This window comes from Thermobia domestica, chromosome 8 (assembly GCF_964235325.1).
Source record: "Thermobia domestica chromosome 8, izTheDome1.hap1.1, whole genome shotgun sequence".
NCBI classification, from domain to species: domain Eukaryota; kingdom Metazoa; phylum Arthropoda; class Insecta; order Zygentoma; family Lepismatidae; genus Thermobia; species Thermobia domestica.
In genome coordinates, this window is record NC_137461.1 from 170859711 (window position 1) to 170873697 (window position 13987).

At 36.9% G+C, this 13987-nt stretch overlaps 1 protein-coding gene across 6 annotated transcripts in view; it reads left to right on the top strand.

Moving 5' to 3' along the window:
• The window catches only part of Mo25 (calcium binding protein Mo25), a 201628-nt gene that overhangs the window by 160412 nt on the left and 27229 nt on the right, over positions 1-13987 (top strand). For all 6 annotated transcript variants that reach the window (XR_014132748.1, XR_014132749.1, XM_081769268.1 and 3 more), the window contains one exon: positions 7935-8039. Coding sequence is in view for 4 of the 6 variants with exons in the window: in XM_081769268.1 (XP_081625394.1) it covers positions 7935-8039 (105 nt within the window). In the remaining 2 variants the exon portion in view is untranslated. The remainder of the gene's footprint in view (positions 1-7934; positions 8040-13987) is intronic.

Here is a 13987-nt window from a genome sequence, read left to right on the forward strand (position 1 = left end):
GATGGTTCTGGGGGTCGTGTGCAGTGAGGGTGACGTGATGGTTCCACATTTCTTTAATTGAAGGTGCCAAAGTCAACGCCGTTGCTTACACCGATGTGTTGAAGACGATTGTGCAGCCCTAGATTACCGCTCTAGCACGTGGCAGGCCATATGTTTTTCAGCAGGACTCCGCTCCCACCCATACGGCCCATTCAACCCAAGAATGGTTGGCCACGAATTTTCACGACCACGTCACACTAAACATGTGGCCCCCCAGCTCCACTGATATCAACCCTTTGGACTTTTACGTCTGGGGTGTGGTTGAGAGGGCCTCCAATAAGCATCGACACAACACTGTTGCGACTCTCAGGGCAGCCATTGTACGTAACACCTCATTTATGTCTGCCGACGGTTTCGATACAGATTAGAGGCTGTTATTGCGGCAGACGGCGGTTTCATTGAATGATATAATGTATTGGGTCTTTCTTCACGTGTACATAACGTTTAACGGTCATTAAATGCTCTACCTTTAGTCTCTGCTCCCTTTTTCGCGGATGTTATTTTGTTCTCCAATAGCTGCCGCACCCGATGTATATACCAAGGCGTGGCTCGATGAACCCACTAAGTTATATGTTTATACAGTTAAAGGTAGTGGTGTTATTTTAAGTTTCCTTTTTTCATAAGCGAATCTGTTCTCTCGTGCATAAACACACAAAATTTATTTCGTTTCATCTACAGATATCTACAATATTCTGGGGTGACTACTCTGCCTCATAAATAATATATTCTCCGTGTGCTGATATATATGACATACCAATATATTAAAAGTTAACGAATATTTTCCTTTCTATTCATGCTATTGTGATCGTGGACAAACACCGTTTGCGTGGGTTTTCTCGGGGTTCTCCCGTTTCCTCCCACTTTCTTCATTCCACCATTTCATTCATTACTCATCATCACCGTCTCCTTTAGCCTAACCGGCATAATCGTGGGACGTAAAACTCAAAGATTTCATTTCATTTTTTTTCATGCTATTGTGAATCTGAACAATAGTAACAAGCAATAGATTTCTTAGAATGTTACGATGTCCGAGATCGTTAGGATATTACAATGTTTACGACCTTTAAATGAAAAGGTTCCAGATAATACCAACGGAGGCGGCTCCTCAAACTATTAATATAAAATGACGTATTTTCTCAGCTACTTATAAACTATTTTTTATGTCATTATGTGAAAATATCTGATTAATGTTAAGTAACAAATAACTAAAAACTAATACCTGGCTGATACCATTCTGTTGGATTTTTGTTAAGAAAAAATTACTTTGTAGGTTCGAAGAACCCCCCTTGGTATTTCTAGGTGTATATAATTATATATATATATATATATATATATATATATATATATATATATATATATATATATATATATCAGGTGTTGTTACATCGATTGTCGCCAGATGGAGATACAGCTGACAAATGCAGAATAAATGGAAATTATATGACATATTTCATAACAGTCATATTGATGGTATCTGAGAATTATATCGAACATGCTGATTGGCTGATCGTCTGTTTCAGCATTCTTCATTGGCTAATCTTTTCTCGATTTCAGAATAGACTGTCATTCCCCGTATTTTCCTTGTCTTGAAGATGTTGATACTAACGCCATCTCTTAGTGTCGGTAGCGTTATATCATGGTCCAAGAAAAGACAACTAGAGTAATGTATGTGCGTGTGTGTGTGTTACACAACTGTAGCAGCGGATTGATACAGAAGCAAGTCTCGTGTTGCTAACTTGTTTAACGTCATAACAATAAAATCCATTTGTAGCAGCGAAATAATTGTCAAGTTAACTATAACTGTAAAAATTGAAGAAAACATCCAATTCAACAAGACATTCTTTTTAAGCATTTCTACATTAGTATCATCAGGATAGTACTTTCTGTGAAACAGGGCCAAAAATACAAATCCTCAGAAATATTTCGATGCAGAAGCGCCAGTTTTTGTAAATTAGTAGGGGTCCTTTAATTAACTGTTCAAGACTGGGAATCTAGGAGTACGGAAACCACTCCGGCTTATAGGAGTGCCCTTTCACAGATAATTCTGGAAATTGTCACTCCTAAAACTGGTAATTTAGGTATTTTGAACGAATGTATTCTGTTCGTGTTTCTTCTTTTTCCCGCAGTGGAAAATATGTATTCTTCGATGAGAGTATTGCGGTGTAACTAAGGATATTCTAAGATTCTAACCCCCAACCTTAGTTCTCCTCCACGCCATTTTCAACTTCTGTGGTTTGTGATATATGAATCATAAATATTATAGTTCAATCTGTCATTTAAAGAAATCGCCAGTTCGTTGAGAAAATACAGTAAAGATTTATTTTTGCTGTCTTTCATCATCAGCACCACAATTTCGGACTTTCCATCCGTGCTTAAATTTCAGCACAAATTTTATATATCTTTTGTCACCCTAAGAAAACGTCGGTTCCTACTATCATTTGGGGTGTTCAGAGCACAAAGGATTCAAGTTCAATTATCAAAGCTGTGAGAAAAAATAATAAAGTTTGTATACGTGAAAAAGGGAGCACTGTTTTCTACAACATAAGAAGTATTTACAATACCTGGATATGAATTTTTCAAGCACTGAAAGGAGCTTCATATAAAGATCTTAACATAAAATATCACCAAACTAAACAAAAGTGGATATGAATCCATTGTGCACTGAATGCCCCATTTAGGAATTACGTTGGATTAGAATTTAGTTTTCTTTCTTTTTTCTTATTTCTTTTAGTTTCAATTTCCCTATTTTTCTGTCTGTTTTTGTGGGGTGCTGAGAACCCTACAAAAATCTGCGGAGTGCTCCTCCGCAGTCTGCGATTCTATTTCGTTGAGTAACAGTTCTTTCAGTCAGGTAAACTTATTTTAAAATTATATTTTATTTTACAACATTCAGGAACTATTCCACTTGTAATAAACCGTTAGCATAAAATTGATGGTTGTGCATCCTATATACAGAAGAATAAAACATGATATATATCTGCGCATATTTCTTTCACTTTAGTATTCCACGATTATGTCCCAAGGTTAAGAGAGGAGGTGACAATGATTATAGTGAACGAAATGTGAATTTAAAAAGCGGAAGAAAACAGGAGAACCTTGTACAGGGTGTCTGTCCATAACAAAGTTCACTTGGCCTGAGCTGGGATTGAATCAAGAGATCTCGCGCCCACCTAATATAAGACAAAGTAAACTTAGGAAGTAGGAGTGGGATGATAAAATGGCAATTAAAAATAAATATTGTATCTATAAAAGAATTGAATGATCATATCTTCAATACACATTCATTTCCACACATCAGTTAATAAGACATTAATTATGTAAGGGAAACATATACTGGATATAATAAGAGGTGATATCATAGTAAAAAAATGTTAAAGACGTCGATTTCCTTTCTCACTAAGGCCATGAAAAAAAAAACTGCCCAGTTACTGTACCCATAAAATACACGTATGCATTATAACAAATATCCTGCTCGTCAGCATTTAGCTGGATTATGTATAGTCAGGATATGATTCATTTTACCGTTATTCCTAAATTTCCCCACTGTAGCTAAGCCTTATAGGTTTAATTCCAGTAAATCTCCAATTATTTCAAGTTACTGGATTAACGACAAACATTTTGTGACTCATACTGGAAAATAAAGCTAGAATTACGCTTACCTAAAACAAACTACAAAATACCATAATGTAATAGACTATGCATAAAAACAAGTAACAGTGTCACGTGTACATTCCGTGAAGGAATTTATTTATATGACATTATATATGTTTTCAATTAATATTGAAACCAGAAATGGTAGTAGATTTCTAAAACTTCCGGCCTTACTAGAGATATTAGTGCTTTTAAGTTACGAGTAGCTACTGTAGTTTCCAAAGCATCTCCGTTTGCTCTTATATTCACCATCGCTTTGCGCCTACACCTTACAGGCTCAACCCTGCACGTGCATAGGCTCATCAATTTCGTCCAGCCATGCAGGAGACTATTTATACAATTATTGTACAGTTGTTTCATGCTTTTTACATTAACATTTTTAAGGCATATCAGTTTGCATCCGTATTATTAATCTGTACATAGGGTTGTCATATTTCAAAAATGAAAATCCGGACGTTACTAAAGTACGAGAATATTTGAAATGCTTAAAATGAAAAGAAGTGTTATATACTAATTTATTTACTTCCATTAGATAGAATTGTTCAAGTATTACATAATCACAATTTTAGTAATTTTAGTAGACCTCCTCCCTAGTTAAGCAAACGGAAGCAGATGATTTAACCCCCCACTGGTAAGCAAATTTCTTTTTAAAAATTTCTCAGGGTCTGTTATGTTTCAAGAGTCCGTTTACTCCCACCTCATAAGCTTCTATTTAAAAAAATATTCCAGCATTTTTCCATTGTTGTCTGTTCAGTTTTATTAATTAAAACCATATTTCCTCTTGAACCTCCAGCGGAAAGTTACCAAAAATATCATTCAGTGATTATTGATTAGCATATATCATAAGGAAGATGCAGATTGAAACAGAGTACTAAAGATAACAATAAAACTAAGCAGTAAAATCTTTAGTCCCTGGTTCAATGAAATGAATGCTTCGTTCAATGTCAAAGTAGTTAAATCCATGTTTTAACATAATTAAGTCCATGTTTTATGTATTCATTTTTTTTAACTTTTGAATGCCATACTCAGAAGTTGAAGAGAATTATTATATACTTAATCCTGTGAAGAAAGCAAACTATAATTTCCATTCCTTTCTTCTTCGCTAAAATCCAAGGCATTTAATCGTCTCGAGAAATATTTCGGGACGCAGATCTCGATTCCATGACGATTGAACTGGGACGAATGGCACCCCTATCTGTACAATTATTTAGACATGCACCAAGATAATAAATAACACTCTAGAATGAATTAAGGGATGCTGGTGTAGTTTTGGCGCCCCCCATTTGGTAAGATTTACAGGCAAAATTGAATGCATTACATGAAAAGACATATTTGTAAGGAACAAATTTCTGCAGGCGACAGAATTAAATACGAAGTAATACAGCTGTATTTTAGGTTTATAGGTAGGGTTAGTAGTGTAAAATCATTACTAGTGCTTTATGGAGGATAAAATAAGTGAGTACATAGATGCTATTTCACACCGGCGGTTTATTTCTGCATAGTGTACGGAAGTTGTATTTTATGTTTACAAGTGGAGCGTTACTAGTATAAAACCATGACAAGTGCATTGAAACTAGTATCATTGCCAAAACCTACTTCTTTTCACTACCCTCTCTTACGATTATACCCGCCATCGCTGACACGACTGAGCGCGGTCACACCAGCTTCGCCCTGCTCTGACTCGGTTAGATAGCATTCGTGCTTTTTAGTTCCCACCTAGCACAGGTTGGCTTGTGTTTTTGCACTGTAGTTTTTATGCCATACATTCAGATACTGTATTCATACGTAAATCGTAAAAGAATTATACTTTTTCAGCAATTACTTTTGGTGGTCCCCTTGAATTTTATCTATGCTAAGTGAGATATTTTCATGTCGTCCACCGCAAATCTTTTAGGGAAAAATAAGAAGAAAATTAGTTAAAGAATTGTGTTTTTTCTACAATTATTTCGAATGGTGCGCCTAAAGTAAACCTGCACGGATTAAGATATTAAGAAAGGAAAATGAAATTAAAGATCATAAAGTAGACGACAGCTCATAAAACTGCACGCCATACTACTTAAAAAGTAATGATTAAACAAAAATGATACTTTCATGTTATTCTTGAAACTGTAAATAAATAAATAAATACAATTTGAAAATTTGATATCAGTTTCCTATACTTAAGAATACAAATTACATCTTATTCTTCCACAAAAAGTACGCCACAATAAATGTTTTCGATTTTCTTAATGCATGAGCTTGTAATTTATGGGAATTAGACACAAATTAACGTTATGTAAATAACAATTATATTCATTTATTTTTCTAAATTTTAAAATGTTTCAACTGCAGCAACAATCATTCCATCACTTCAAATTTTAAAATTTCAAATATTCTGTTATTACATAAAGTATGTTTAAATTATCTTTCGAAAGTATTATTTTATCTTTGCTGTCTGAGAATAAAATAATTTATGTACCGTACTTTGTTTACCAAAGATAGTTATGAGTAAAGAAAATTGAAGATAGTTGTATGGGTTGTACTCGCACGGAATATAGTGTACCAGCATCGTACTTTGCAGTTGGCTCGGTAGCCGAGCGTGCTAAGTCATCTTTCCTTAACACTTATTTTGTAAATTTAAGATAATCATTTTTACCTGGTTCAAATATCTAAGCAATGAAGCAGAATTTATTATTTGAATCTACCAAGTCTTTTGAACTGAGTCATTCTCTTTTTTAAAACAATTCCTTATTTGGGGTTCATTACAAAATAAAATTATACTCATTTAGCTAGAATACGTATTTTTGTAAAAATTATTTGGCTTGGTAAATATATCATCTATTAGCAAGTGAATTGTTTTATTTTGTACCGACGCTAATAGATGGTGCTCGTATCAACGTCTATAGACTTAACTGTCATCTGGAAAGAATCGATGTAACTATTTGATGGTAGGTTAACTTTATGTTCCTTTATCTGCAATGCGATATTGCCACATAGTGCAAATCGCGTGTTCAGACGACCATCCGAAAGGTATATAATTAAGTATATTTTTTGCTTTATTTTGACCTGCAGGAATAGTGCTCTGTGGTCCGTGGGCGCCATTTTTAGAACACCCGATACATATATATATATATATATATATATATATATATATATATATATATATATATAATATGGGGGAGACGTATATGAAACTTTGCACTAATCTCAGAAATTTCGGAGGGCTCCAAACCTCCAGGACCTCCTTTCGGTACGTTCTTGGATTTAGATATTGAAGAGATTATGTTCCGTTTATCTAGTAATCCTGGACGGAGACGTTAGAATGCCCGAGACTACTAAAATTAAGAGAACAGAGAGAAGTTACATTATTATATTGGCAATTTTAATCTAATTTTCACCTCTCTATAACGTTTTTTAAAAGTTAAGATTTGTGGATCTTCTTGCTCCTCTCTCTTGCCTACGTTGTAAACCGAGTATAGTTTAGTAAATCAAATAGATCTTTCAGACGTTATATCTTTTTTTTGTCTTCTTTCTACCTCATCTCTCGAGACGGATATTCCTATAAATAAGTTACAGATTCGATTTTCAAAAAGGACAGTTCTGCATCATCATTGATACATATTGTGTGCTCAGACGAGAAACTGAGAATCCGAATGTTCTCTGAGATATTGCACTGATGTTGCAAATCTGAACCTTAACTAGATATACCTGTTCCTTACTTCTTTAGTCAAATTAACAACTTTATCATAAATTCTTATGCAACTTACCTTCGTATACCTAAGGGTGGTGACACACTCTGAAAGGCAAAACGTATAAAGCCACTTTTGATCGTGATAATACATTATTTGGAAATGAATAAATTGTAGAATTAAGATTGATTCACACCACTTCGGTTTGACTCATTTGTTGATCTATCATCATCTACACTCATCTATTCGATCACCATTCAAAATCGTGAATAATAATAATAATAATAATAATTAAAAATTTGATCATAAGATTCTGAATGTGGTATCACTAGTGCGAGGGAGCATAAACAAATCAACTTAGTAGAGTTTGTTATTTGTTATTTAACATGTTATGTTCAAATATCACCGTGCTATTCAACTGTGAACTCGAACCTTGGACGACAGACACGAAAAGAACATATTCTACATACTCTATATTCAGTAACTCTCATATATGTTTGCTTATTTTAGTCATTAGTAGTTGGTTGCAATTTTCATTAAATTAATACTTATTGTATTTACTGTCTTTTTTTGCAGGTAATGACGAGGTATATATCAAATCCAGACAATCTGAAACTAATGATGAATATGTTAAAGGAAAAATCAAGGAACATTCAGTTCGAAGCCTTTCATGTTTTTAAGGTATTAATCTTCTTTGTAGATACGTAATTTTTTCAACGTATTACCACAGGAGCTTCGAGAAAGAATAGTTTGTTTTGTTGGCTGTTGTGTAGAAGTGATAGCTCTTGAGTGGTTGATTGATATACTTGTTTGCAAACTTAAATAGTTTGTTTCCATGTCATTAACTACCTGCAGGAAAAATGTAGCGCTGAATGCGGTGATTTTTCAAAGCGAATGAAAACGCAAGCTAAAACGTGCACAGAGCATTGAGAAACGAAGTTCGAATGATCATGAAATTGGCGTGCTGTTGAATCGTTACCAACCGTGAGAGCTGAGCCTCAGGTTAAGGTGGGGAGATTGTGAGGGAGCATAGAATCTCAAAATCAGCTGACAGTGACATCCTTCGTCCAGCAATTGATAGAAAATGGCGTGCTACGTATGCGGAAGGAGGTTTCGAGCTGGTCTTATGAGAAAATTTACCAGACTAAATAGCGATGAAATGATGGTTGTGACACGACAGCATCGAGAAGAGGCCAAGATGCCGTCAAAAGAATTAGACCATGACAGTAGACTATGCACTAACTGTCACAAGCGAATAATGAGCCTAATACATGAGGACGAAGAGGTGAGGTTAGGGGTGTTCCAAGAACCAGTTTCGGTTCGGTTTGTAGGTTAAACCGAATCAATCGGTTTGGACTTTAAACCAGCCCGGTTCGATTCGGTTTGGGAACGGTTCGGTACGGTTTGTGAACGGTTCGGTTCGGTTTGTAAACTGTTCGGTTCGGGTTAAGAATTGTTAGGCCCTTTTTGAGGACTGTTTTGTTCAGTTTCAGTTCAATATTTGAAATTGACAGAAATGCAGTTTGCGTTATTAGGAATCGTCCACCCAGACATTATAATAAGACTGAATGTTGTGTTTTTCAGTATAACTTTATTCAGATTAAAATGATGTCGATATTACTGAAACAATTGAGGGGTCGTACTAAATATGGGTACGTTTACTGATCCTTTGGATTATGGAATAAAACTCTTTAATATCAGTTGGAAGACAACTTTACGGCATGGGCGAATTTAGGAGATACCATGGTAGGGTGGGGGGCAATTACTTGAAGGGTTAGGTTAGGTTAGGCTAAAGGTAAATTAATGCTTTACGCCCTGTATGTGAAATATATCGTGGTGCAATATTGTCAGGTAACCAAGAAAATTCATGCTGTTTTGGAGAACAGATACTTTTGTTGCGTAAGTGTGGTCAAATTGATTCTGATAACGTTACACAGTATGGCGCTAAATTTGCTGTGAAAAAGGAGAGGGGTGGTTCCTGAGAACAAAACAAACAACAACAAAAAGTTCCAGTACACATAGAGCGAAAAGCGTGTTGTTTACGTGTTATAGGCTACCGAAAGCGTGGGAAAACACACTTTAGAGTTAAATATTGCACAAACTACTGATCGTAGACGTGATGCGGCATGATATCGACAAAGGATCCTAACCTGCTCTATCCAAATTTGCAGTTTATAGATTTGTGCAATGGCGGCGCAGGGGATCCTCCAAAGGACGTTAGGGATTCCCTGACATTTTATGACCTAAATTGAGTGGACAACAACATGTAAAGGACATTTCACTGCCTGGAAATAATACTACGTGGCAGGTCAATACTCATACACGCAGATAAAAGTTACAACTACAGTAATTGAACAAGAATTGCAGACAAATAAAGAACACATAATAATAATAATAATAATAATAATAATACACATACTTGTTTTAGCACATTCATTTCGATCAGTACATCACACAAATGTGACTACAGTACGTTTTTATTTTCAATGTTCTAAACTGACGGATGTGAAACAAAATATTCGTTCCATTTACGACATTTGTACGTACTGTACAGGGGCCGAAATTTCTTGTTCCAAATCGTATAACGGGACTGCATACAGAAGATAGCTGTAGGGAGCAAGGTACAGAGGACAGTCTTTGCTTACATGAAAGGAGGATGGTTGTCAGAACGGTCACTGCAAAAGGTGTTTAAAGTTTCGACCCGCCACTTCAATGCAAAGGTTACAGCGGCGGCGAAGGGACAGCCGCGACGCAACGGACGCGTTAAAACACTCCTGGCGTTTCCTAAATGCTCCACACTGCAGCAACAATTCGAGCAACCAAATCCTCCTCTGATTGCACAGGCGTCGCGTAGTTTCATATGGCCCCAGAAAAAGAAATCTAAGTGGTTAAGGCCGGATGAGCGAGGTGGCCAAGATACCGGTCCTTCTCTGCCATCCATTTGTTCGGAAAGGATACGTTGAGACAATTTTGCACCTCCACAGCAAATGTGTTGGAGCACCGTTGTGCATAAACCACAAGTTTCGATGAACAGCTAGTGGCACAGTCTCTAGTAGTTCAGGCAGAATCTCTTTCAAAAATATCCGATACTCCCGTCCGGTCAGGCAGTGTGGTAGTAGGTTCGGTATGATGAGAATTATCAACGATTCATGCCCACACATTCACAGAACACCGTTCCTAATGGGCACGAGTTGACATTCCATATATGTTTGCCTCAGACCACACATATTGAGTGTGTGTGTTCATCACTCCATCACGGGAAAACAGCTTTATCTGTGAAGAGAATGCGAGACATGAAGCGGGATGTATTAGCATGGTTTGCGTAGCCACTGGACAAACTCCCGCCTACGTGGATAATCAGCGGCGTGTAATGCATGCTCCCTTAAGACATGGAAAGAGTACATCTGATTTTCGTGAAGCATGTTCCACACCTGCCGATGATGGGTGTTAATTTCAGCAGCTACTACCCGTGTGCTGGTGGATAGTTTTCTCTGATCTCGAGCAAGAATTTCCTCTTCAAAAGCCACAGTCCATACGGTTCTGTTTCGTCCAGCATTGGGCCTGTGTGCTTCCAGCAATCCTGTTTCTTGTAATCTTCGATCTACACTGGAGAAAGTTGCGTGGTGTGGAATTCTAAGATTAGGAAACTGTTGCCTGTACAGACGTTGTGCCACACAGCCATTACCGTCCGCTTTCCCGTATGCCAGATCAATGTCTGCCAATTCCTCACGTGTGTACTCCTTTATTACCTCTGTAATCACAGTCGTTGGGCCTGCGCACCGTATGGTCATGAAATAAAACGAAATTAAAGTCGGAAATGGTAGATGTTCCCTCGCCATTGTGTTAACAGTCCAGAATCAAAGATAGCGAGATTGCAACTTAGTGCAAGTGTTCTATCAGAGAATGATATTTGCGCGTACCGATTAGCAAATGTACGAAACCTACATCGTGACGAAGATGATACCACACCCAGAGACGTAGCTACGGGGGGAAGGCCCTGGTAGCAAGAGTGCGTCGAACAAGCAATAAGAAAAAAGGGGTGAAAATGAGTAAACGATGTGGTGCCTCTTAAAAGTATTGGCGCCCTATTAAATCAATATTGTTGTCGGTTTGCAAAGAAATAGATTTGTTGAAAATTTTCTTGTTTGCTACGCTCGCAATCCAAATGTATCAGTAAGAGTCACAAGAAGTTTTTACTTATTACTTAAAGAAAGTTATTATATATGATTTGTTAATAACGATGTGATATACAAGGTGCCGAGTATTGACTTATGACGTATTACGTAGGAGCATTTTCAAAATCAGAAACTGTCAAAGTCTGAAATATGTGTTCGACGTTTTGATGATGATGAATCTGGTTAGTTAATCACGCTTTTCTTATAGTATTAAGACACACATGCAAGCAGCTATTTGCGCGGGAATATTAAAAGTGAAGGCAAGCAAGGGGAATAATAACATTTTCGAATTGGAAGCAGTTGTAGAATAGGGGCTTAACAGGTCAGAACTTAACGAATTTTATCTTTTTCAAAGACTGATCACTGCTAGTTTTTTTTATATATATATATATATATATATATATATATATATATATATATTCCGTTGACATATAAAATGCTCCCTATTTGAAGGAATTTCTTGGGATCATTTCTCCATCAAATATTTGTATTGCCAGGATTTTTTTGTGCATACGTGGTATCTAGTTGTGTGGTATTTTCATCTATCTACATACATACAAAAGATATACAAACATTATATATATACTGCAATGAGTACTTTCAGGCTCATTGCTATTTTATTCTTTTGAATATATATATACATATAATTATAGGTAAAATTAATATTAATTTTATTCATATGATATTGTTTAATGATCAACTAGATAGCATATTATTATTATTTAATAATTATGTAGATAGTAGTTAGTACCAGCGCTGGGAAGTTAAGATAAAATATTATTAATATTAAGCAATCATTTTCTGTATTTTGTGTGTGTAAACGTATGCATTAGTCAAATATTTATCTCTTACAGCTTTCAAAAAATTATCCAATTAATCAAGAGCGCACAAAGACAACTTTTTTTTTGTGTGTGTAGCAGATTGGGGATCGCAAGATCGTATAAATAGCGAGAGTAGGGACAATTTGAAGTTAGTTGCAGCCGGGATTTATATTTCAACATACAGGATCTTCATACATGCTATTGTCCACTCAATTTACGCCATACAATATTCCGGAATCCCCAGCGTCCTTTGGAGAATCCCTTGCGACGCCACTGCACAAATTTAAAACTGCATATTTGGATAGAGCAGGTTAGGATCCTTTGACAATATCATGGCGCATCACGTCTACGATCAGTAGTTTGTGCCCTATTTAACTCCAAAGTTGTATTCCCACGCTTTCGGTAGTCTATAACACGTAAACGACAGACTTTTCGTCCTATGTCTATTGCAACTTTTTGTTTGTTTTGCTGTCAGGAATCACCCTTCTGCTTTTCTACAACGAATTTAGCGTCATACTGTATGTTTACATTCCTTTAAAACCTTATTTAATAGGGTTCTTCAATGCAACGCACGTTTCGCTGTCAGTTTTGTAGGAAGCGAAATCTTCGAAAGAGCATGTCCTTGGAAAGGGTGATTTTGAGGCCTATTTTGCTTTACGAGTACAAATTAGGAAACAAAGATGCAAAGGCCCCTAGAAGAATATGCTTCCAGTTTAGAGGGACGTCAGTTGAGTAAACGGATTGTTCAGAAGAGGTTCAGCTGGTTTTCTTCCGAGTTGAGTTGATTTTGAGTGTAACGTCTCTTTCAGCAGCGCGGCTATGTGAGATGAGACCCACTGATTAACGTGGAATCCGACCCACATGAGCTCCCACCGGGAATGGAACCCGAGTCTCCCATGCCAAAGGCGCGTACGCTAACCGCTTAGCCACGAATGAGCTCTGTTTTTCTTCCGAGACAAGAGCCTTAAAGACAAACATCGTGTTGGTCGTCCATTCACCCTCGACAAAGTCCAGCTGGAGGAGGAAATCAGTAGAATCCTCATCAAACTTTACAGGAGCTGGCACACAGGATTGAAATATCTGACGAAACCTTTTGGTCATATCTTCATAACCTTGGGATGACATGAGAGCTAAGCAAATGAGTTCCTCATGTCCTGTCCGAGGGAAACATACTCAACGGTTAAACATCTGCTTGTCGTTGCTGTCGCGCCATAATATAGCCTTGTTCCTGGACCAAATCTTGTTATATGGCGTAAAATTGATCGTGTATGATAACTGGAAGAGGAAACAATTGAACGACTTCTGGTTCGGTCTCATTGGCTGCTAAACCGGACATTTAACAAAAGAAGGTAATGCTATGTGTTTGGTGGACCAGCATTAACATAGTCCACAATAAATATCTAGAATGCGGAAAATCCAAAACAGCCGAGGTCTACTCGTCACAATTGCCAAGAGTTTCAGCTGCACTTCTCCAGAAGCAGCCAGCACTGGTCAGTAAAAGAGGAGTTGTTCTTCTCCACGATCTTACCAAACCTCATACGGCAAATTCAACTAAGGAGGTTATCAAAACATTGGGCTGGAAAGTTGTGCCTCATCCACCATATTCCTCGGACATCGCTCCATGGGACTATTA